The sequence below is a fragment of the Aplidium turbinatum genome, chromosome 1 (assembly GCF_918807975.1).
Source record: "Aplidium turbinatum chromosome 1, kaAplTurb1.1, whole genome shotgun sequence".
Lineage (NCBI taxonomy): Eukaryota > Metazoa > Chordata > Ascidiacea > Aplousobranchia > Polyclinidae > Aplidium > Aplidium turbinatum.
Window position 1 is genome coordinate 41,763,870 of NC_137472.1, and position 23,087 is coordinate 41,786,956.

General features: G+C 38.9%; 1 protein-coding gene and 1 pseudogene across 1 annotated transcript in view; one reads left to right on the forward strand and one right to left on the reverse strand.

Moving 5' to 3' along the window:
• Positions 1-204: 204 nt before the first annotated feature.
• Positions 205-23,087, reverse strand: part of LOC145777039 (DNA repair protein RAD51 homolog 3-like) — a 37,660-nt gene continuing 14,777 nt past the window's right edge. The window contains exon 7 of the mRNA XM_082588312.1: positions 205-578. Coding sequence (XP_082444438.1) covers positions 381-578 — 198 coding nt within the window. The 3' untranslated portion in view covers positions 205-380. The remainder of the gene's footprint in view (positions 579-23,087) is intronic.
• On the forward strand, positions 15,802-21,854 carry LOC145776383 (E3 SUMO-protein ligase ZBED1-like; annotated as a pseudogene).

Here is a 23,087-nt window from a genome sequence, read left to right on the forward strand (position 1 = left end):
CAAACAAAGTTGGATAAGAAAGATAAAAAAAACACCTCCTCCATCTTGGAAACGCCTCTCTTGCATATGAGCACGCCTTGCAGCTTCTACAGAACCCCACGAACATCTGTCACCTACCTGCTGTTCAATTACCGGGAGGATATGAATATTTTTTTAAAGATATTTCATTAGCATCAAAAATGATTTTAAATGTGATCAGTACCGTTTTATTTACGATGGATGTTACAAACACCCAAGCATCAATATCGAAAAAAGATATTATAAAATCAAAAACCCATTAGGAAAAGGCAAGGAAAAGCTGGCAGTTTCAATGCCATGTTTTCACATTTCGTTCGACCACAGATAAATGTCCACTGTGCTTAATACATTATTTGGGCGATTCAAAATGTCATCAAGATACCAAACACGGAAACTCCAACAAAAAGACGGGGATATATGTTCCAACATTGAAAGCAGTACTGGACACCGTCGTTGAACAAACACAGAAAAAAAGTGCCACCTGAGTGTATAATGACATACAGGCCACCATGAGCCAGGCAAAAAATCAAAGTAGAATGGCTGTTGATCGACCACGCAACCTGAAACAAAGCGAAAACGTGAAGTATGCTGAATCAATAAAAAGAATACTGACCAATGACGAAATCTTTAGTGCAATTGAACTTTGTATTCAAACAGACAACTTTGTTAAAAATTTTACGGTTCACCAGAACGTGGTGATTCATATGGCTACAGATGAAATTATTGCAGAAACCAAATCATTGATTTCAATTTCGAACAAGAACAGCGACTTCCGTCAAATGGTATGCTATGATACATTTTGTTTGGGAGATTTTTATTTATCAGTGTTAGTTGCAAGAAATGTTTTGTTTGAAGGTGATCCTATTTTTCCAATTGCTGTTTTACTGCACACAAAAAAGTACTTCAAGTGGCCCAGGATTTGTAAACCTTTGAACTAGCGTCTGGCATTCATTCCAGGACTATAGCACAGTCAGTGTGAAGGGCACTGAAAGCAATGACAGCAAGAATGGTTACTGGGAAAAGTGCACAGCATGCCGCACAATTTCTTCTGAAGAAAAGATGTGCTCAGGAAACGGTTCTAATGGGAGAGATTTGGAACGTTCTGCTTTCAAAAAAAACAAAACAGATGTACCGGTAGATTATCACAAACCAAGGACAAAAAAGGAAAAAACTGTGTAGTGAATCCCCTTCAGAACCCATGCTGAAACATATTAATCCAATAAATTTGTCAAGCTTTTTTATCGGACTTTCGTAGTTTTGTGTTGGATGATCTTAACTCTGTGTATAAGACCTGATTTACTTTACTGAAATGAGCAGTTCATGAAATAGAAAACGACAGCTGGTATAGGTAAGGTACCATAACATTGTTATATGCTTCTTTGCAGCAACAAATAAATTCCAACTATTACTACACAATTACTAGGTAATTTAAAGATTTGAAGCATGAAAAAGCATTTTAGTGGAGATAAAAAGTGCAAGGTATGCACAATACAGAAAATAAACTTGATTGATTGGAAAAGAAATCTAAGCAAGTAAAAGAAAGACATTTTGAGTGGTAACTTTTTTACAAGGGTAGTTGCACCCAATGATGTGGAAAAAACAGATGTTGTAAATTCAAGTGGCATTACTGTACTGTTAAAGCAGGCAAATCTCTTGAGCTGGATAGAAATCTCAATAAAAACTGTAAACATGTTACTGTTGTCAACAGCAGCTTGTCTGTAAAAGCAACACAAGGCACCAAAAAAAAAAATCATTCAAATCCTATTCACACTGCAGTATCTCCAGCCAATTCTCTCATGTTACTGTTAAAGAATAAAGATGCTTGCAAAAAAAATTCCCTAAACATTGAAACTGATCCTGGTAAATGGCCCTTGTGCATTTCCCAGAGATTTGTCACTTACTGGGTTAAACTAGGGCATACTATTACTAAGCGTCAAATTCAACAAGAAATTATACCGCTTCAGGCAATCATATCTATACAGATGAAGATTTCTGACTGACGTCCTGTTTTGCAAGAAACAGCATTAGCGAAGAGTGTGATAAAGTCTGGTTGTTGTTTTTTCCAGTAATTGGTAACGATTTTGCTATTTATGCTTTGTCTTTGCTGACAGTCGTAAGGGGCATTTTATAAAAGGCTTTATTGATGGGAAAAGGCCAGGAAAAACTGTATATCGTGAAGGATTTGCCGTATATACATGAATGTTGCAATGCCAATGTGATGTAAGAAGTTGCTTTGCATGATTGTGAGAATAGCCAGTTTTTACCCACTATGATCTTTTTATTTCGCTTGGTACATCAGACCAGATGTTTGGTCCAAAAACTTGAATCGCATGTTTTCCTGCGTTTATTCTAACTGTTTTTATTATGAGGTAGGCTAGTTACCTTTGATATGTGAATAAATTTCTTCTTTGCTGATAGCATGTGAATAAACAGTTCGATTGTTGTTCAATTTTCAAACTTAGCCTCTAACATTTTATTTATTTTTTCTGTTAGACAGTTTGTTAAATGTTATTTGTTAAATGCTTTTAATTTGAAAATTAGTTGTTAACTGTAAATTTTTTGTTGGTTTTGAGAAATAAATATTGTTTACAAATGCTGTGTGTCTGGATGTAACACTGGTCACAAAACATCCATTAATTCTAAAAAAATTCTTTTGTTTGGATTTCCTAAGGAAGAACTTTCTAAAAAAAATGGATTGCTGCTATACCTCGGTAAGATTGGACAGTTAGGCTACTAAATACCACAAAGTGTGCTCTAAGCATTTTTTTTGCGGAAGATTTTGAAACGACATCAATTGACCAACATCATAAACAACGCAATGAACGAGAAACTTTGGAACTTAAAAAAGTCTAATTAAAGACTAAAAATCACAGCTATTCCCCATACATTTCCTGGCCTTCCAAAGTATTTGTCTCGGCAACCAAGTTATTTTCGTACATCATCTGCTAGTTCTTCATCAAGGCTTGAGAAAGAAAACATGCAGTTAGAGAAATAAAATGAAAACTACGTTTAGAGATGCTATAGATAATTTTGAAACTTAAAAAAAAAAAAAAGGAACACTTTACAAAGTGGTTACATGTTTGTTCTGCAGAACAAACATGTAACCACGTCTGCACAACCACAACTGCACAACCATGTCTGCAGAACACGTCGATTGCTTTCATTTATTTACTATACAATGATGATATCAGTGTTTCCCCAAAGCTTAAAGTAACTGTAATTGTTACTAAACAACTGACAGTTTCTGCATTTGTGTCATCTATTCCTGTCCCTCAAAATCTTTTCCAGTATTTTCTTGATGGTGGCTTAAGACTTGCAATATACTGTACTTGCATTCTGTAAGTTTCTAGCTATGAATGATACATCTCAAAAGGAAAATTATCTTACTCGCTATTAGCTCATTAAAGCAATATCTTGCTTGTGAACCTAAAGAAGGCAGGTCTCAGTAGCAATGTTATGGTGCAGTAAATATGTTACTATTGTTCGTAATTGAGCAATTAAAGATGGGTACTGTGCCCACGTAAAGTCGGCGATATTCCTCTGTTGTGATAACACTGGCATTTTTGTGGCAGCTTACTAGCACTGCTTTATATAGGGATTGTGGAGTACGGGATCGACAACCCCGTTCGGAGCTGCTGATCCCTCACGCAATAGGAGGGTAGTTTTTCGGCGTGCTCGCTAACAGGTAGCAGCTTCCACTGTTGAATTGGTGGGCTGGTTTTATGCTGGTTGTGTGAAGAGTTTGGGCTGGAAATATTTTTAAAGGCTGGCAACACGGTTTATTTTAATGTGTTGCTTACTTGCTTCTTAGCTTAGGCTTTTAGATAAAAGTTAGCTTATACAAAACATTTGGTGACTGTGTTAGAATTTTTTTATCAAGACCTTATATTTGCATTCTTAGAGATTCTGTCTGTGTAGTTTTAGACAGCACCAACTTTGGCCTGTAAAATCAACAGCTTGGTGGACGTTATTGTTATTTTTGCAAGGTACCGGTATAGCTACTACAAACTGTAGCTTCATATATCGGTAGTTGATGTTATTTTCTCACAATCTGATTTCTTGAAGGGGACAATGTTGTTAATATAATATAGCATTCACAATTAAGTTTGTTTTCTGTTTAACTGCAAGGCAAGTTATCAGATTGTTGGTCAATCTATGAGTTAAACTCTGTACGCTGTTTATGTAAATATGGTCAATACGTGTTGTGTACCAGGGTGCAAAACAGGGTACAAGTCAAAAAAACCCAAAGAAAAATTCCCGTTGTTTCGATTTCCGTCTGATCCAGAGTTACGCAATAAATGGATATCTGCCATTCCAAGAAAAAATTGGACACTTTCAACTTGTCATCGTGTTTGTGGAAAGCATTTTCATAATGCTGATTTTTGCACTTTCTCCAAAGATACTGATGCAAAGCGTCGCAGTGCTCGTGATTCTCAAGAATTGAAAAGGTTACGATTACAGCCAAATGCTATTCCGAAAGTTTTTCCGTCCTTGCCGTCATATCTTTCAGCATCCCAACCTGAAGTGCGTCCAACTACATCAAGTACTGCATCAGCTAGACTTGAAAAAGAAAACTTGGAAAAGGAAAGACGTATTAGTGAGTTCCTAAAAGCAGACACATGCACCAATTTTGAAATGTTTAATCTAAAATTAAAAGAAGCAAGTTTTCCAAGTGGTTTCATTATTGTGCATTCAGAAACTTACACACAGTGTCACTATGGACATTGTGATATAGACAGCAATGAGGCATCCAAACTTCTTGTGTCTGGTACTGTCGACAGTGCATTACAAACAAAGACATTTTTTCTTTCCGCTGGCATTCCTCGGAGTCAATACGCACACTTATTCAAATCAAATTATGTACAGTCAATAGCAGAATTTGTTAACTTTCTTGCTTGGTGCAAAACTTTGGTAGATCAAAACACTTTTGTTGCTGACAATCCAGGTCGTCCAATGAACTTAGCAATATCTTTATTGGAAAGTTACCGTACATATCAAGTGGTGTAATTCCTGCAAGTATTGAGACATCTAATTTATCGCTTCTGCATTTCATTATTCAGCAACTAACCTTGATGCAAGTTCTTAAAAATGGTCGACGATACTCTGTTGCAATGACGACCACATCATTTCTTTGGCAATTAACTAGCACTGCACTGTATGAAACGTTGCGAGATTTGTTTATTTTACCATCATTAAGCAGATTGCGTCAACTCTCATCTGGAACTGCTGTCCAGTGTAGTGAAGTGTCTTTTCATTATCTGGAACAAAGAACTGCACATTTGACGGCCAGAGAGAAAATAGTCACTCTAATTATTGATGAGGTCTACACCGCCCAAAGAATAGAGTATAACAATGGCAGCTTCATCGGTCTTAGCGATGTTTGTCGTATCCAGGCTTACACCCGGTGGTTGAAGATTTAGATTAAGTGGACGGGAAGGCAAGGAAGCCAATCTTCGTGTCCACCTTCAGGCATGCCTTAAAGTGTCCTGCCACAGACACAGCCGCATGCTCTTGAGCGGTGTCGAACCGGCGCCCTCTCGATTGCCGTTCCAGTGTTCTCACCACTCGGCTATGCAGTCTTAGCGATGATGGCTCACCAACAAAGACGGTGTTAACTTTTATGATTCAGTCCATGTTTGAAAACTACAAAGATGTTGTCTGTGTCATACCCATCGCCAAACTGGATACAAATATTTTGGAGTCTTGGCTTGAACGAGTTATTGCAGCTTTAGACAAGTGTGTTGTTGTTACTGCAGTGTCAGTGGACAACCATGTTTGCAATAGGTAGGTTTTTAATCTATATCTTTAACGTAATGCAAATTACAACAAGTTTTCATCTAATTAACATTGTAAAGGCTACTCCCCATTTTATGGGGGAGTACCCCCAAAATTATCAAATCGGCTGTAACTTTCGAACTGCTGGTGCTAGGAACATGAGTTTGGTATCAAATGATGCAGAATGATAATGTTTCTATCTGGTCTAAAAGGACTTTTTGCCTTAATCTCACTAGAAAAAAAGTTATGACAAAAAACGTATATTTTACCATGTTTTGGACAAAAACGGTAGCGCAAGCACAAGGTAATGGGTAAATGCACATGCTGTACTGCATATGCAGGTTACAGATGACTTGGATACTTTTGCTTATTGAATTTGCAATAAATATACAGCATAGTATGCATAATATATGGTAGCCTACAGCCCTACACATGACGTAAAGAATACAAGGGGTAATTGAAAGCATGTTGGCAGTGGCAACCATGGTCTAACGGTACAGTAGTGTGACTGGTAATACAAAGTAGTGCTAATGTCATGTATATACACACTTGCAAGTAACAACTTTACTGCACGACGTGGGGGTTACTAACTGGACACCTGTTCAAAGTGTAGGTGCATAAAACATGACATATACAGTATATACTGTGATTGGTGATGGGTAGACTGAGATCTGCCATGAAATCATTGTCACGGAAATACCAGCACACAGATTGATATGATCCATACTGCAGCATGTGCTAGGCCACCAGTACTACATTGAGACTTCAACAACCAAATAGGTGAACATGTCAATCTAGTGAGAATTCTTTCTAAATGTTGAATTCTTTCATAAGTTGACGAGATTGCACCTTCTCATGTATCAGCCCATCCCTTCTTTCAAAAGCTGCAACAGATTCTTGCTTCAGTCACAAGCTTGACATGACGCTCCACCACTTGGATGTGGCAAGGATAATCCAGACGCAGAGGTTAGTCGATGACATTGTCAAGCTGTTGATCTGTTAGCGATCTCATGATAGGTGGCTCAGACTTATGAACTGTGCCAAGCTTCACAAGTTGGTGGTATGATTTTGCTTTAGTATTAAGCTGTGGCACAAGAAATCTGCGTATTGCAGGTGGCACCGCTGGTGAAATTTCCTTTCTCAGCTTTCGATTTTCATCTTTTGCTTATTGTGAGGAACCAACATGATTCTTGTTTTGCTTTTTCTGTGCTTGTGAACATAACGGATGGATTTGTTGGATTGCTGCGCTTCATAACTAGCGGTGTTCATCGCCTAGCATACCAACAATGACATTTTCAGGGTGATCGAAAAATGCATTGCGTACCAAAACCTTCTTAGAAATCTCTTTTACTTCTTGGTTTGGGAAGGACAGATTTCTTTGCAACATGTTGATTGTTGAAAAAGTTTTTTGACTCATCACGATGAATTGTGGTGTTTTATTTTAAACTAAAATGGGAAGCAAACTTTGATGCAGTACTCAGACAAGATCATGAAACTTTTGAAAGGGTTGATCGCAGATGTGTAATCTACGAAGTAGCCTACAAGCAAGTGTTTGCCACCTTGAATGATATAATTCCCCGACTGACAAAAACTACAAGTCTTCATCAATCATCAACATGCCCAAGCATAACAGCCCAACACATTCTGTAGCCATAATACTAGTCAGAACTAAGGTTATTGATCACACTGTTGGGCATCACAGGTAATTTGGAATTGAGGATTGACTTGATTTGGACAACTTTCCATGCAGAAATGCTGCCTCCCAATTCTTTTCCAATGATTCCAGAAAAAGATGAAGGGCTGTTTGTTGTCCCATCTAAGGTTGTAAATATATGTCGTAGAGGGAGATCGTTGCAGTGCAGTAAGCATATATATAACCAACTGCACTGGTCTTTTGAGTTGCTCTTTTTCTCCATGTTCATTTCCAGTCATTGCAGCAGTACTATCGCTTCCAACGAGGGCAAGCTTGTCAGTAAGAGTAAGTTCAGTATCTGCAATTTCCTGCAGCACACTTTTTGCTACAGATAAGTTAGTACCATCCATTGCACATGCAGCAGTATGGATCATATCAATCTGTGTGCTGGTATTTCTTTGGCAATGATTTCATGGCAGATCACAGTCCATCCATCACCAATTACATCTACCAATTACAATATGTGCTAGATATGTCATGTTTTATGCACCTACACTTTGAACAGGTGTCCACTTAGTAACCCCCATGTCGTGCAGTAAAGTTGTTACTTGCAAGTGTGTGTATACATGACATTAGCACTACTTTGTATTACCAGTCACACTACTGTATCGTTAGACCATGGTTGCCACTGCCAACATGCTCTCAATTACCCCTTGTATTCTTTACGTCATGTGTACCATATATTATGCTTACTATGCTGTATATTTATTGCAAATTCAATAAGCAAAATTATCCAAGTCATCTGTAACCTGCATATGCAGTACAGCATGTGCATTTACCCATTACTTTGTGCTTGTGCTAACATTATCGATAGAGACATTATCATTCTGCATCATTTGATACCAAACGCATGTTCCTAGCACCAGCAGTTCGAAAGTTACAGCCAATTTGAGAATTTTGGGGGTACTTCCCCATAAAATGGGGGGTAGCACGGCCAATAGGGGGTGCAACTCCACGAAACCATTTTGTTGTTGGTTTTTGCCAATTTGTCAGGGATCTAGAACCCCTTTTTTTGAATTTCAAATTAAAGTTTTTTTCACTCCACCCTAATGGGTAGTTCAAAATTCTAGTCATACGTTCCCACGATTACAGTGCTTTCCCACGATGCAGGACGAAGACATCAATAAATAAAAATAAAAGAAAGAACTAGAACTATTGCTGTCCTGCATTTCCTATTAGCATGTGAATGCCTACAGTAATGTTAAGCAGCTAAGCTTTTAACAGTTCTGCTGCTGGAAACGAGTTAGCTCGTGCAATTGTGATGTAATTTAACGTCACATGATGTCACAATGCCCCAAAAATCCTAATGTGTTGCCCGTCTGGGGGCCTGACAGGTTGCTTCAATTTTAAACCCAAAAAAACGATTTTTAACCCATTTCCCCGTCAAATTCTTAAAATTAAATAAAAGTCAAAACACCAATCAGTGTGAAAATATTTAAGAACCAGCAATGATTTTTTTGAGAAATGTACTATTGTACTCTCTTCGTTGAACTGAGTACTGAGGTATTTCAAGCAGTAGTCTCCCTAGTATGTTGAAACAAAGTCAGTTAATGCAAATAGGTTGGGTAAAAGAGTTTTATTGAACATTATTACTAATTACAAAGTATTTGTGAGGTGTTGGCCAATTTAAACTGTTTAGTAGACTACATACTGGTACTGTGATTTAGTTACCGGTACTGGTTTTAGCTATGGTACCGTACCTAGTTACCCACAATGTTGAAATAAAAACAGCAAATAGGACCAATGCAGATAAGTTATACAGAAGAGTTTGCAGTTAATTTAAGAAGATTAATGATTAATTTAAAATACTTGTGAGGTGTAGGCTAATTTAGACCATTCTTGTGTAAGCAGTGGTAGCAGTCACATTATTTAATCTAGGCACTGCAGCCAATGGACTGTGTTGCTATCAAGCGCTGTAAGATTGGCATTTCCATTTCGAAGTCCGTAAGTTGGGCAGTGATGAATAATATGTTGTGTGGTTTGGGAGACTGATCCACATACACAGGATTCATTTATTTATGTTTAGTAGACTGCTGTAATCCACTATATTACTTAGTATAAGCTGCAAAACGGTGCTTGTTACATTTTTCTTTTTTTTAGTTAACTTTACAATACAGTATTTTGTCATTACTTTATCATGAATGTACATTCTGCTGCGGACATCATAATGACGGCTGACTCTGATATAAGCGATTTTGAGTGTGAAGAATGGAGTGAAGAAGCCGAAAGGATAATAGACGTTGCCCAAGAGGAGGTTCTGGCAAACACTCTTGACAGCAGCAGTGATGACGAGGAAGAAATGCCAAGTGAGCTTACCGGTATGTCTTTTCTTTCATGATTAAATTTATTTTTTCATTTTTGTAAACAAACAAAACAATTTAATATCAACAGCATAGAAGAAACTGTTGTTGCCTTTTGTTGTGTATTATAATTTAGGAGTTGGTTCAGTTCAGTTGTTTTTATTTCTGACCAGCACAGCAAAAACAATACACGTTAACATAGCAAAGGTCGAGGAAAAGGTAGAAGAACTGGTGTTTTATAAGCAACTAAAACAAAATTTGTCTTTCTCTCTTTAGGAAGAAGTCTGAGGAATGTCAGGCAACGGTACACATGGAGTGCAGCAACAAGACAACCTCCATTAAATCCATTCAAAGGAACCCAAGGAGCCACCAGTAATGTTGTCGTGGCCAATGAGGAAAATCCCCATGATTACTTTCAATTAATTTTTACCGATTTGCTTGTACTGGATTTGCTTGTAACAGAGACAAACCGGTATGCATATCAATATTGGGTTTCCAGGGTTGACGCAGGTACACTAGGACTAGAGTCGCGGTGTCAATCCTGGAAGGAAACGGATAAAAAAGAATTGAAAGTTTTCTTGGGGATTGTCCTTCTTACAGGTCTGATTGAAAAACGTTCAGTGGAGGATTACTGGAGCACTGACCCAATGTTGTTTACGCCATTCTTTGGACAGTGCATTAGCAGGAATAGATTTCAGCTCCTGAGCAGCTTTCTGCACTTTAATGACAATTCCGCCATTCCTGATAACAACGAGGATAAACTTTACAAAATCAGACCTGTATATGACTTGGTGGTGTCTCGATGGCAGTTGTTGTACAATCTGGGACAGCACATCTCCATTGATGAAGGTATGTTGAAATGGAGAGGTCGGCTTGGTTTCAGAGTGTACAACAAAGATAAGCCCATCAAGTATGGTATCAAGTCATACATATTGGCAGATTCCAAAACAGGTTATTGTTGGAATCTGGACATGTACCACCGTGTCTAGAAGACCTTGAAAGAAACTGTTCTGGGCTTGTTAACACCTAGGTGCAGCCATCTTTGGCATACACTTTACATGGATAATTTTTATAACAGTGTGGAGCTCAGTGAAGCTTTGCTTTCTCAGGAGATCCACACTGTGGGGACTTTGCGATCTCATAGGGGTGAACCTCCGGAGGTAAGGGTTCCACGTAACCTACAACGTCATTCAACTGTTGGTTTGGACAATGGTAAAGTGATGGTCCTCGCATGGAAAGATAAACGCATTGTTAAGGCCATCAGTACGAAGCATGATGCCACACTTTGCCCAGTTCAAAGACGGTTACGAGGAGCCCATGGAGAAAGAGAAGTGGTGGCCAAACCTGAATGTATTATGGATTACAACAAGTACATGTCAGGCGTTGACCACCTCGACCAGATGATTGCTTATTATTCTTGTACACGGAAATGCATGAAATGGACCAAGAAGGTTTTGTTGTACTTTTTAGAAATCTCAGTTTACAATTGTTTTGTCCTGTACAAGGAGAAAAGCAGGGAGCGGGCCATGTCATTTAAAAAGTTTAATCTTGAACTAGCTAGGCACCTATGTGCACCATGTCCAGACGACCAGCAAGCATCTTCTTCGACTGGTAGTAGTGTTCCACAGCATGTAGTTCTGAGTAATGATTTTCAGCGACTGAGTGGAGGTTTTTTACAACATGAACTAAAGTGTTTACCTCCAACACCTAAAAAAATTAATCCAACTAGAGTGTGCAGGGTGTGTATCAGCCATAAGCAAAGAAGAGAGAGCCGGTACTACTGCAGACAATGTGGTGTTGCTCTTTGTGTCACACCCTGTTTCCATGTGTATCACACACAAAAAAACTACTAGAGATTTTTTTTGTATCAGTCACTTTGGTTGGAATATTTTTTTAGGTGGTGGAGGTAAACACTTCAGTATGTCTTGTTGCTTTCGACCTGGCAATAGTTTTGTGCGGTCTCTGTTGATTATTTTTGTCGCCTTATCAATCAACTGCCTACATTACTTCAATTCTTTGTACATGGGCTTGTCTATCTGTTTTAATATTTATATTGTCCATCGATAAAAATAGAGAGAGACTGTTCATTAGGCATTTCATAAATAAAATGACTTGTATTCTTCTGGTGACTATAGTATAAGTCATTTTATTTGTCCATCAATATTGTTTTATTCTTATATATACCTTGTCTTGTTTTATGTCAACATTTTTTTTTATTGCAAACCAGAATAACACCGTATTGTTATTATAGCTAATAACCAATGATTTAGTTTTCGATTGTATCATTTTCAAGTGACGTAATGGGGTGGAAGGTCTGCCTGTGTTGGATAATGAAACCATAGGTTTGCTGCTCTGTAATATAATCCCATAAACAGCTTCATTAGTTAGCTTGTGTGATGTGCAGTCTGACCATAGAAAGAGCTCAACACCTGCTCTCCTGGGCCACATCGAAACGGGCTTTTGCCTGAGGATGGTTTTCTTTTATGTCCGGTTTTCTTTCTCCATCCTATTATTATTATTATGACTGCTCATCCACATCAATATTGAAACTGGCAAATTCAATCCACAACACTTTTCGTTAGGCTGTCATTCATTACTACATGTACTACTTGTGTGCTTCTCTCTGTTTTTGTTTTATTTTTTGCTATTTGTTTTTTGGGTTTTGTGGCTGTGCCAACTACTGATATATAGCCTACTACATAATTTTCCATTCAGGCACATTTTAAATCTTTTAAGGTTTTGCCACCTTTTCCCGTTCATCAACGTGCTGGTAGGTCTATATTGATTTTTGTAGTTAGTATCTTTTTCGTCCCGGACGCGTTAATGACGAAGAATAAAATAATTTATTTTGATTGATTGATTGTTTCACGTTTATATTCAGTAGGTTATTATTGAAGTCAGTTTGTGTAGAACTTCATTCAAACTATCGCTTGAAACTTGTCCATTGGCTTGATGTAAACCGAATAAAAAGCTATTGCTTTGCATTTCAGTTTGGTGAGAATAAAAATGACTACCGTACCTTTTCTGGTAGTAGTATATCTTATTGTAGTAATGTGTTGTATTGTCAATGATTTGTTGGTTGTATTTGTTATGTCAAGTAAATCCTATCCAATGATTACTTTTGAGTGCATTCAGCCTGTAAGTTACTAGTTTTGAACAGACTATTCAAAATAATTGTTTTCCATCAAAACGAAAGGTTTCACAAAGAGGTTCTGTAACTCAAAACAGTCAAAGGACACTGCATATCAATATAACATTTTTTGGATTTATCTTTTATACCAAAGACCATAGCCTAGTAAGAGAATGTAAAGACAGACCAAATGTGATACCGGTAGCCTATAGGTTTGATCTAAAAGAAATATATTTGTATAAACTGGCCAAGTTCAACTTCGGTACAGCAGCCTATTCCCAGGCGGCAAAATCCGTCATTTTTACATTGATTTAACGTCTGCAGACGTTGAATCAATGTAAAAATGACGGATTTTGATGACTAGGCTTAAGTTGAAACTGAGAAACCTTTACACAAGCCCTTCGATTTGTTCCAGAAAGTTAGCCTAATAGTTCATTTTTACATGGATTCTACTTCTGAATACGTTGATTCACTGAGGTAGTCTATCAATTTTTACATCAATTTCACGTCTGAACAGGTTGGTTCAATGTAAAAAAATGATGTAATGGCTCAAGCGGCATGTTTGACAATGCAAAGTAGGTTTTGCTAATCAGTTGCAACAACCAAAATTTCAAAGCGCGTTTCAATAGTTTGGCAACCCATTTTTCCATTACCATGGCAACAAGAGGAAAAAGAGAACTCCTCTCACTTTTTCAAAACGCTGGCAGCTAAAGTGTTAATAGCTGTTGGCACCGAAAAGACTTGGCACTAAAAAACCTCTGAACCAAAAAAGCATGGCACCAAAAGTGTTGGCACCGAAACGACAGCACCGAAAAGTCGTGGACCGCTTTGAGCTAGTCACCTAGCAGGTGTAAGAAACAGGCTTCAACTGACACCAGAGTTACTGCAATAATACTGTACTCAAAAGTGATTAATATTTATTATTTTTTGTGTTCGTAGAAAACTGTACATGAATCTTTGCAATGGCACAATCAAGCATAGTATTGAACATCCCATGAGAGAGGCTGTTTCTTTTGTTTGATTCTACTCACCATTTTAAAAATATCTTCAACAACTTTGTTAACAAAACCAGATTTCACATACCCACCACTGGCCATCAACACATTCTTGGAAGCACATGCTCACCTCTATTTTCACATATAAAACATGTTTATGCTATAGAAGAAGAAAAGCCTTTAAAAATTGCACATGCACTAAAGAAAGTGTCATTGAATCCAAACAATATTGCAAGAACATCACCACTTGTGTTTGAAAGTGTTTGTTGAGCTTTGTCATGGTGAGCTGCAAGCAAGTGCTGATCATCCTACCCTGCCTGGAGAGCAGTTGTTTTTACTTTTTGATTTTACACATAACTTCAAGAATATTTTCAACAATTTTTTGAACAAAAAATACATATCTCCCCCTGTCATTGGCTCTGAACATATTCTTGGTAGTTCATGCAATGCTGAGTTAGTGCATCTGAAACAGTTGAATGTCATTGAAGAAAGCAAGAGTTTAAAAATTGTCCACAGAATAAGAAAGGCTTCCCTCAATCCTAGTAGCATTGCCGGAACATCTCCACAACATGCTTTGAGTAAGTGATTTCAATAAGCTTATGAAAATTTTGTATTTTGCATACCCCAAATAGGCTATCCAACATTTAGTACTATGTGTTAGTGCCAACTAGTGACGACTGACGATGGCATGTTTCATTGGTAAATGGCTGTGGCACGCATACTAACTTAGTGAACTCGCTGAGTTGCCATGGTGTGAGCCGATAACCTAAAAAGTTAAGAGAGAACACTATAATTATTTATTAAAAATGTTTCTTAACATTCAATTTTGTATTCTTCCCCGCACAATGATTGATGAACCAGGGTGACTGTGGCAGAGATTTAGAGAGCATTACATCTACATGTCAAGAAAATGCAGAAGACAACAGTCGATCTGAAGGTAATGTTTGTGTGGCTTTCAGACTTTTTAGCTCAAGCAAACCTTGGTGATTTTTCCGTATCAGATGCTGCAGTAACATACTTTGTTGCTGATTATACAGCATGAAGTATTAGCCATCGTAGGAAATGCTCAGCCTGTAAAGAATTACTGATCAAAAACATGGAAGTTTGTTGTATCGAAAATTATATTTCCTCTGATCAATTGAATTTTCTGAATATGGCTGACCGTGGTGGTCTTTCGTGTCCTACAGATTACTGCTTGTGCTATTGCTGTGCATATTGCTTTACGCAATGATTGCCTGAAAAAGAGGTTTCCTTCCGTTACAAATCAGCGTTGTGTTTTTGTACATTCTAGTGCGATGGCTACTGAATCATCAATTTGCTATAATAGTCTTGTTACCCTTGCTTGTTCCGTTGGTCACATTACCTTCGGCTGGATTTTGCAGACAGCTTTTAATTGTTTTGCCAAGAACGAACTAAAACGTTTAAATACATGCAATTTAGATCATCCTGCAAAAATGTCTCGCACTATATAGGGATGGGCAATTCAGAATACCGAATCCAGAAGGATTCGGATCCTAAACTATCCGAATCCAAAATGGCAATAAAACCGGGTAATAAGATTCGGTTTTAAAGATATGCATAAGTTTCACAACTTTGTAAACTTTCAGCTTGAAACAGTGAACCAAAAAAACGTGCTTTCAAAAACCTTTTTGCACGCGTTGTGCACACGCGACGCATGCATCCTACGTCACTCGCTCGCATGAGCAATCAAAGAAACTAAGCGCGCAATTTTCTCCACTCTTTGTGCACATACACAATCGTGCAATGCTTTTTTTCTATTCACATGCGTATGCGACTCAAGGAACTCAAGCGTGCACCGATCTGTACATCACACGTGCAACTTCAGTTTCAATTTGTGTTTGATTTGAACAACTAGAACTAGCAAGCGATATGCCTGGAAAACGAAAATCTTCGGTTGTGTGGGAGCACTTTACGTTGATGGCTGATGGTAAAGTTGCGATTTGTAAACATTGCAATGAAGAGATGAGTTATTGTGCTAGCACAGGAAGCCTTTTAAAACATTTAAACTGTAAGCATGTCTTTTTGAATTTGGGTAAGCAGTCACGCAATGCCAATAAAGAATCAGGCTTAGAACCTCCAGCTTCGAAGCAGCAGAAATTAACATCATTTATAAGAGCTCCCATTACACCTGCACGCTCAAAACAGATCACGGAGTTGATCCTTAATACTATAGTAGGCGATCTAAGACCAATCAACCTAGTGGAAGGAGAAAACTTCAAGAAGCTTATTTGTGATCTAGCACCAAGCTACGAGATGCCTAGTCGTCGTACAATCACAAGAAGCATAGAAGAAAAGTTTGTGTGCTGCAAAGTTGCAATGAGAAAGTTGTTGGCTCAAGCCAAGTATGCCTCTATTACAACAGACATGTGGAGCAATGTCAGGCTGCAATCTTTTCTTGGAGTGACCATTTACTTCATTAATGAAAATTTCGAGCTTGTGAATTTGGTCCTTGCTACGAAGGAAGTGAATGAGGTACATTCAGGGAAAAATATTGCAGCCTGGCTGGAAGCAGTTCTCGAGGATTACGAAGTTTCCCCAAATCAGATTGTTGCAATTGCCACAGACAACGGTGCAAATATTGTTAGCGCTTGTGACACACTGAAGGAGAAGTTTGGATAGATTCACATTCGTTGTGCCGCCCACACGCTGCAACTGTGCTTAAAGCAAGCATTTGACATACCTCAAATTAAATCCGCAATTGGTAAGTAATTGTAGTACTAAGTAGTTAAACTGTTAGGTTTGATGGCCGTGCTTAAATTTACTTCCTTTCATCGACGTATCCTTTAAATTTACATCACATGTCTGTTTTAAACTTCTGGGATTTTGCCCCGTTTCTTTTTGTTGGTTTTGTTCCTGTAAACTATTAGTAACTTTATCATTGCTGTTGTTTTCCAACAAAGAAAAATAAATTGAATTGAAGTAAATTTTATTTTTCATTGAGAATGAAATAGCAAAATTATCTACGGACTTTAAAGACTAATCATGAATTACTTTTTTTAGGAGCAGCAAGGCACCTTGTGCTCTTTTTTCGGCAGTCTTCGAAAGCTTCACAGGTATTGAGGTCTATCCAAGGAGAAGGAAAAAATTTAGAGCTAATCCTTGATGTTGCCACGCGATGGAATTCTACATTCACCATGTTAGAAAGATTGTGCTTCCTGCAAGTGCCTGTTCGACAAGTGCCTGTTCGACAAGTGCTTAGCAATGCAAACATTGTGAAACCGGGTTCTGCTGCTCATCTAGAGCTTAAAACGCTCACTGGACCATAATCCAAACTTTGGTTGAAAAACTAAAATCTATTAAAGTAAGTGTTTTACTTTTATGTGTTTGATGCTCACAGTAGGCCTAGAAGTTAATCTACTTCAGTACAAAAATAAAATTAATCCTTTTATAAATGTTATGGTTTCAGTTGGCCACTGACTAATTCGAGGGGGAGAAGTATATTTCAATTGGAGGTGTCATACCTGTCATCAAAGGAGTGGCACAAAAATTTTCCCCGTGTGAAGAAGACTCATGTACCCTGGCGCTTTTTAAGAAAAGCATCTTTGATCAACTAAAATCACGATTTCAGTTTGTTTTTGAGAACTTGTCAACCTCCAGTGCATTTTTGCATATGAGCATCGCAACTTTGTTGGAACCAAAATACAAGACAAGTTACTTCAAAAGACTGGAGGCAGTTCAAGTAAGTTGTACAATAGGGTGGGCCGTCGGAAACAGATCACTTAGCAACTCGAGTTTCTTAGGAGGTTTGTCGAGTAAATGGCGAAATCGAAAACCATTTTTTAATTGAACGCCAGGAAGACGGCGCACAACTGGGACCTAATCGGTAAATCACCCCATTCCAGGGATATTGACAGGGTTGCCATAACGTCCTTATTTCTAAGATATGTCCTTATTTTGAAGAACTCTATCTTAGAAAATATTACTGTCCTTATTGCTAGGAAATGTCCTTCTTTTTGACTTGAGTCCTTATTTTGTCTTATTTTCAACAATTAGTGAATAAACTTAGTGGAATGACAGCCAAATCCCTACTACAGTAAAAGTAAACCTAGACCTGAGTTGTCTTGAGATGCACAAAGTATTTTTTTACGAACAATGAGTTGCTGGAACACATTGTTTCTGGCAAACAATATGGCATGTGATATATAATGGCTCGTATAAATGCTGAGGTTTGTTCAAAAACGTTTGTTTTACTTTGTATGAAAATTTAATTTTTCTGTTGTCCTTATTTTGGGGTTCATGTCGATGGCAACCCTAGATATTGCAGTGGCGTATATTCAGAGTTTGTGTGCCGCACACCCATCAAACATGGTTGATTCATCAATCATCATACAGTTAAACATGCAAGTAGGCTACTTGGTAGCCTATATAAATGGTGAAGGCAGGGTATACAAGTAGCCTAAGTACTTGGTAGCCTATATAAAAGGTGATGGCAGGGTATACAAGTAAGTAGGCTTCTTGGTAGCCTATATAAAAGGTGAAGGTTTGGTATGCAAGTAAGTAGGCTACTTGGTGATGATGAAGGCGTATACAAGTACGATAGCCTAAGATGATGAAGGCGTATACAAGTACGGTAGCATAAGTACTTGGTAGCCTACATAAAAGGTGATGGCAGGGTATGCAAGTAAGTAGGCTACTTGGTAGCCTATATAAAAGGTGAAGGCATGGTATGAGCATTGCAGGTAAGGTAGATATAAAAGTGAAGGCAAGGTAATATGGACTACTCACAGTACTCAGGTATCAGGTATATATTAGTGCTCAGAGAAGGCAAACAGGTAAGGTATTGGCCTACTGACTGAAGCAAGTATAATTGGGTTCTGTTTCAGTGAAAAGTTTATTCACAATAGTGGAGGGAAATTTAAAACAAAATTCGCAATTTAGTACAGGTATTCAGTACAGTAATTCGTAGTGGTGGCGGTAGCCTACGTCGAATTTTACATTGATTGATTGAATACAAGTAATCAGTAGGCTACCGGTGGCAGTTTACCAATTAATTGCAGTTAATTGGTCTGCAATAGTTATAACATGGCCGCATATACTCGATCTGCTGATCCGGTGTTCGGCTTTGCCAAAGAAATGAATGAACTGGTTCTTCCCACCAGTGGTGACGTTCTCCGATATTGCACCCAAGTGAAAGAACAATACAAAATCATGAAGAAGAAGGACACCGGAGATTGCAAGAAGGAAATGGGGCTGCGCGAAATGGCGGAAGCAGTGGCGACTAAGATAACAAGCATCTACAATTTCGCCACAGTAGCGATCATTACGCGTGAGGGAGTGATCAAGAAGATTCTGAAGCAATGGGCCATGGTTAAGATGAAGAATAAAATCCCCACGGCGAGAAAGACGGCTGAATGGAAAGCTTCAATGAAGGCCAGTCTTTGCCTCGACACTCTTTTCGACGTCGTTGACGAAAAATCGCTGCATTCACGCGAGGTTGATTTTGTTAAAGACCAACGCGGAGCACGCATTGGTTTCATAGGAAACGTCGATTGGAAGGCGGAAAAATCTGAGAAGAGGACGAGCGGAAGGAGCAATTGCTTTTGAGAGAGAAGCGAGAAAAAGAGCGGGAAGAACGCGAAGAATGTACTTAAGACTCGGATGACGACAATACAGAAGAAACTCCTAGAAGGCGCTTCCCGTCAGAGTGCTCGATCGGCAGAGAAGAAATCGAAGAAGAGCAGGAGCGATGTACTTTCGATCTTCGTACAGTTGCGCGTGAGGCGGAAAGGTATGGAATTTCGAGTAGAGCAGCAGCTGCCCTCGCCACCGCAACATTACTGGACACAAAAGATGATTTCAATCGGATGATGGTAGTGGATAAAAACAAGCTCGTTCGTGCACAAAAACGGCTTCGTTTAGAGATGAATCACTTTGCTTCAATTTCGCTCGGCACAATAGTTGAAGGCCTTTACTTTGACGGCAGAAAGGATAAAGCCCTTACATTGAATGGCATAATTGGCTATCGTCAAAAATCAATCGAAGACCACTACGTGATGCTGAAATACCCAGGAGGTGAATATATCGACCACGTTTCCATTCAAGGGCATTCAACTGGAAACAACATTGCCAAAACGATGTTGGCTGCTCTTGAAGTCAAGGGAATTGACGTGAAAGGCATTCAGGTCGTTGGCTGCGACGGAACTGCCGTCAATACAGGTAAGCACACAGGAGCCATCACCAGCATTGAGCAACATATCGGGAGTGCGGTACAATGGTCGATTTGCCAGTTTCACCTCAACGAACTCCCGCTTCGGCATCTCTTCGGCGAGTTGGACGGGAAATCATCAGGACCGCAAACCTTCAAAGGATTTATCGGCCGTGTCGTCGCTAATGATAAGTACAAAATGGGAGAATTTGCAGTCGTCGAGTTCGAGAAGATAAAATCCAACCTGACAGAAGTCGATGAGGTGATGGATATTAGCGGCGATCAAAAGTATCTGCTCGATATCGTGTTGGTCATCGAGGGAAGTCTGCCTCCAGAAAGCATTCGATTCCGTGATCCAGGAAAACAGGGTCATGCACGATGGCTTACTCTCGCTTCAAGGATATGCCGACTTTATATCTCGGAGCCAGAACCAACAGAGGCGCTGATAGAAATGACGAAGTACATCGTTAAAGTTTACGCTCCCATGTGGTTTACTATCAAGCGAAACAATAAGATTCACTTCGCTGCTCGGTCTTTCCTTCGGTTGGTTAAGCTGACTCGCTATCTGACAGGCCAATTAAAAAAAGTCGTCGACAGTTGCCTACAGACAAACGCCTTCGCTGCGCATCCGGAGAATGTAGTGTTGGCTCTTCTGCATGACGAGTCTAAGCCAATGCGTAAGCTCGCAGTTCATCGGATCCAGAAAGCAAGGGACGATTACACGGGTGGGATACGTCGTTTCGAAATTCCCAAAATAAACTTTGAGTACAAAAACTTGACAACAAACTCGTTGCTCCGGTGGAGCGAGCAGAAGCTCACTGAGCCACCAATTTTACGCGATTTTAGCATCCAACAGCTCACAGAGCTTTTCGTCGAGACCGATTTTCCTACATCGATTGACAGTTTTCCGTGCTGCACACAAGCAGTTGAGCACGCAATCAAACTCGTCACCGAAGTGAGCGATGAAGTCATCGGCCATGACCGCAGACATGAACTCATTCTGACGCGAACTGCTGCTCGCTCACAGCGTTCACATTTTGAGTCAAAGAAAGATTACGTTCTGTGATTGTTTTTGACTGTGTTTACGTCGTTTTGTGTATTTTTTACTTTTTTAATTACCGCACTTTTTATTTTTTTTGGAAAAAAAAAACGTTTTTTATTGTATTTAGGTGATATTGATTTTTTTGTGCGGCGTCTTCCCGCCGCCCGATCTAAAAAAAATTTTTAGATTAATTGTTTGTGACCTAAGCCTCCTATCTGAGCCGAGTTGCTAAGTGATTTGACAAAAAAAGTGCATTGACGGCCCACCCTATTGTACAGTACATAGCCAGAGCCATCGAATCAGAGTTGCTTGTACTTCAGCAAGCAAAGATGCAACCTCCAAATAAAGGCAGTGACAGTTTTCAACATCACCATTCAAGTGGCAATCTGAATGACTTGGATGATTTGCTAGGTTGTGGAATTGAGTGTTCAAACAACAATAGTGATATGGAAGAGGTCGATTTTGAAGCAGAAAATCCTTCAACAGAGATATCAAACTATCTGAAGTTGAAATTTCTACCAAGTAATGCTGATACACTTGACTGGTGGCGTAACAACATTGATCAGATGCCCCTGCTAAAGGAGTTGGCTCTGAAATATCTCACCATACCTGCCACATCAGCATCTTCCGAGCTTTTCTAGTGCTGGCTTGACGGCAACTAAGCTGCGTTCCCGTTTGACCGGCAGTCACTTGGAATGCCTTAATGTGTTGCACTGCAACAAACATTTACTTTGATTGTGTTGCTTTTGTGTCTAAAATTGCTAATAAACATTGCATGCCTTTTTTGACTTTGCGTTGCTTGAGTCTGGAAGTTAATAGGATTCAGTATTCTGGATTCGATTTAGTATTCCGGAATAATTCTAGAATAGTGAATTATTCTGAATTGCCCATCCCTAGCACTATACGCAAGCTTAGTAGCAAAATTTCGGAAAAGCCTTAAATGTGTTAATTACTAGGCTAAGGGAACGTTCAAATATTACGTAACGCTTTTTTTTCCGAATTTTTGACCCCCCCTCCCCCATGTAACGCCAACGTAACGCTTTTTTCAATCCCCCCCCTCCCCCATGTAACGCTTTTTCACTACAAATTCAGCACAAAAAACTACCATTCCGTACTCGAAAGCGTTACGTAACGTTTTGCTTGAACCCCCTCCCTCCCGATGTGACGCTACGTAACGCTTTGCATAAACCCCCCCCCCTCCCCCCTCGAAGGCGTTACATAATATTTGAACGTTCCCTAAAGGATTACGTACAAAAGGATACTAGAATCAATCACATCCGATCTGGCTGTTGTGTAGGCACTTAAAGAACATCTGGTTATGGTATGCGATTTTGTTGCTATTTTTACTGCTATTTATCTATGTTTGCACTGCTTTGCGTTTTATTGTTTCTTAGTGTTTTTCGTTGTTGGTTTTCGCAGATGCAGCAACGACGTATTAATTTAACTATCTGTGTTGGTTGTGAATGCTGTTTACTTGGTATTATTCATTCCTCTCAGTATTTTTAGTATCAAGCAAAACTCAGCTAAAATTACCTGTACCGTATTGTTTGTGTACCTTTGAAGATTCGTATGAGTACGTTTTAGTAAAAGCAGTAGGTGTTAAATTCAGTGTTCTATCAAACTCTGTCTAACAGGCGATGACCGCAACGCGATATTAGTAATGTTAGGATTGAGATCGGGTTGGTCTACCTACATATGGCAGCCATCTTAAAGGAGTCGATCGTCCTGTAACGCTCTCTAAGTTCCCACATTGAGCAATCTATGAAAGGAACTCAGCGGATATTTCAAATGACTGAAAAATTGTTGAATCAGGAAAAGTAGCCGAAGAGTTGCAATTATTCCCACAGTTCAAGAAAAAGACTGGTATGTATGCCATGACATGCCTGTGGAAATATGTGCATCATAATTCTGAAACAGACGTTGACTAAATCATCAAACAAAGGATGAAACTGACTCCATTGGTTTGGT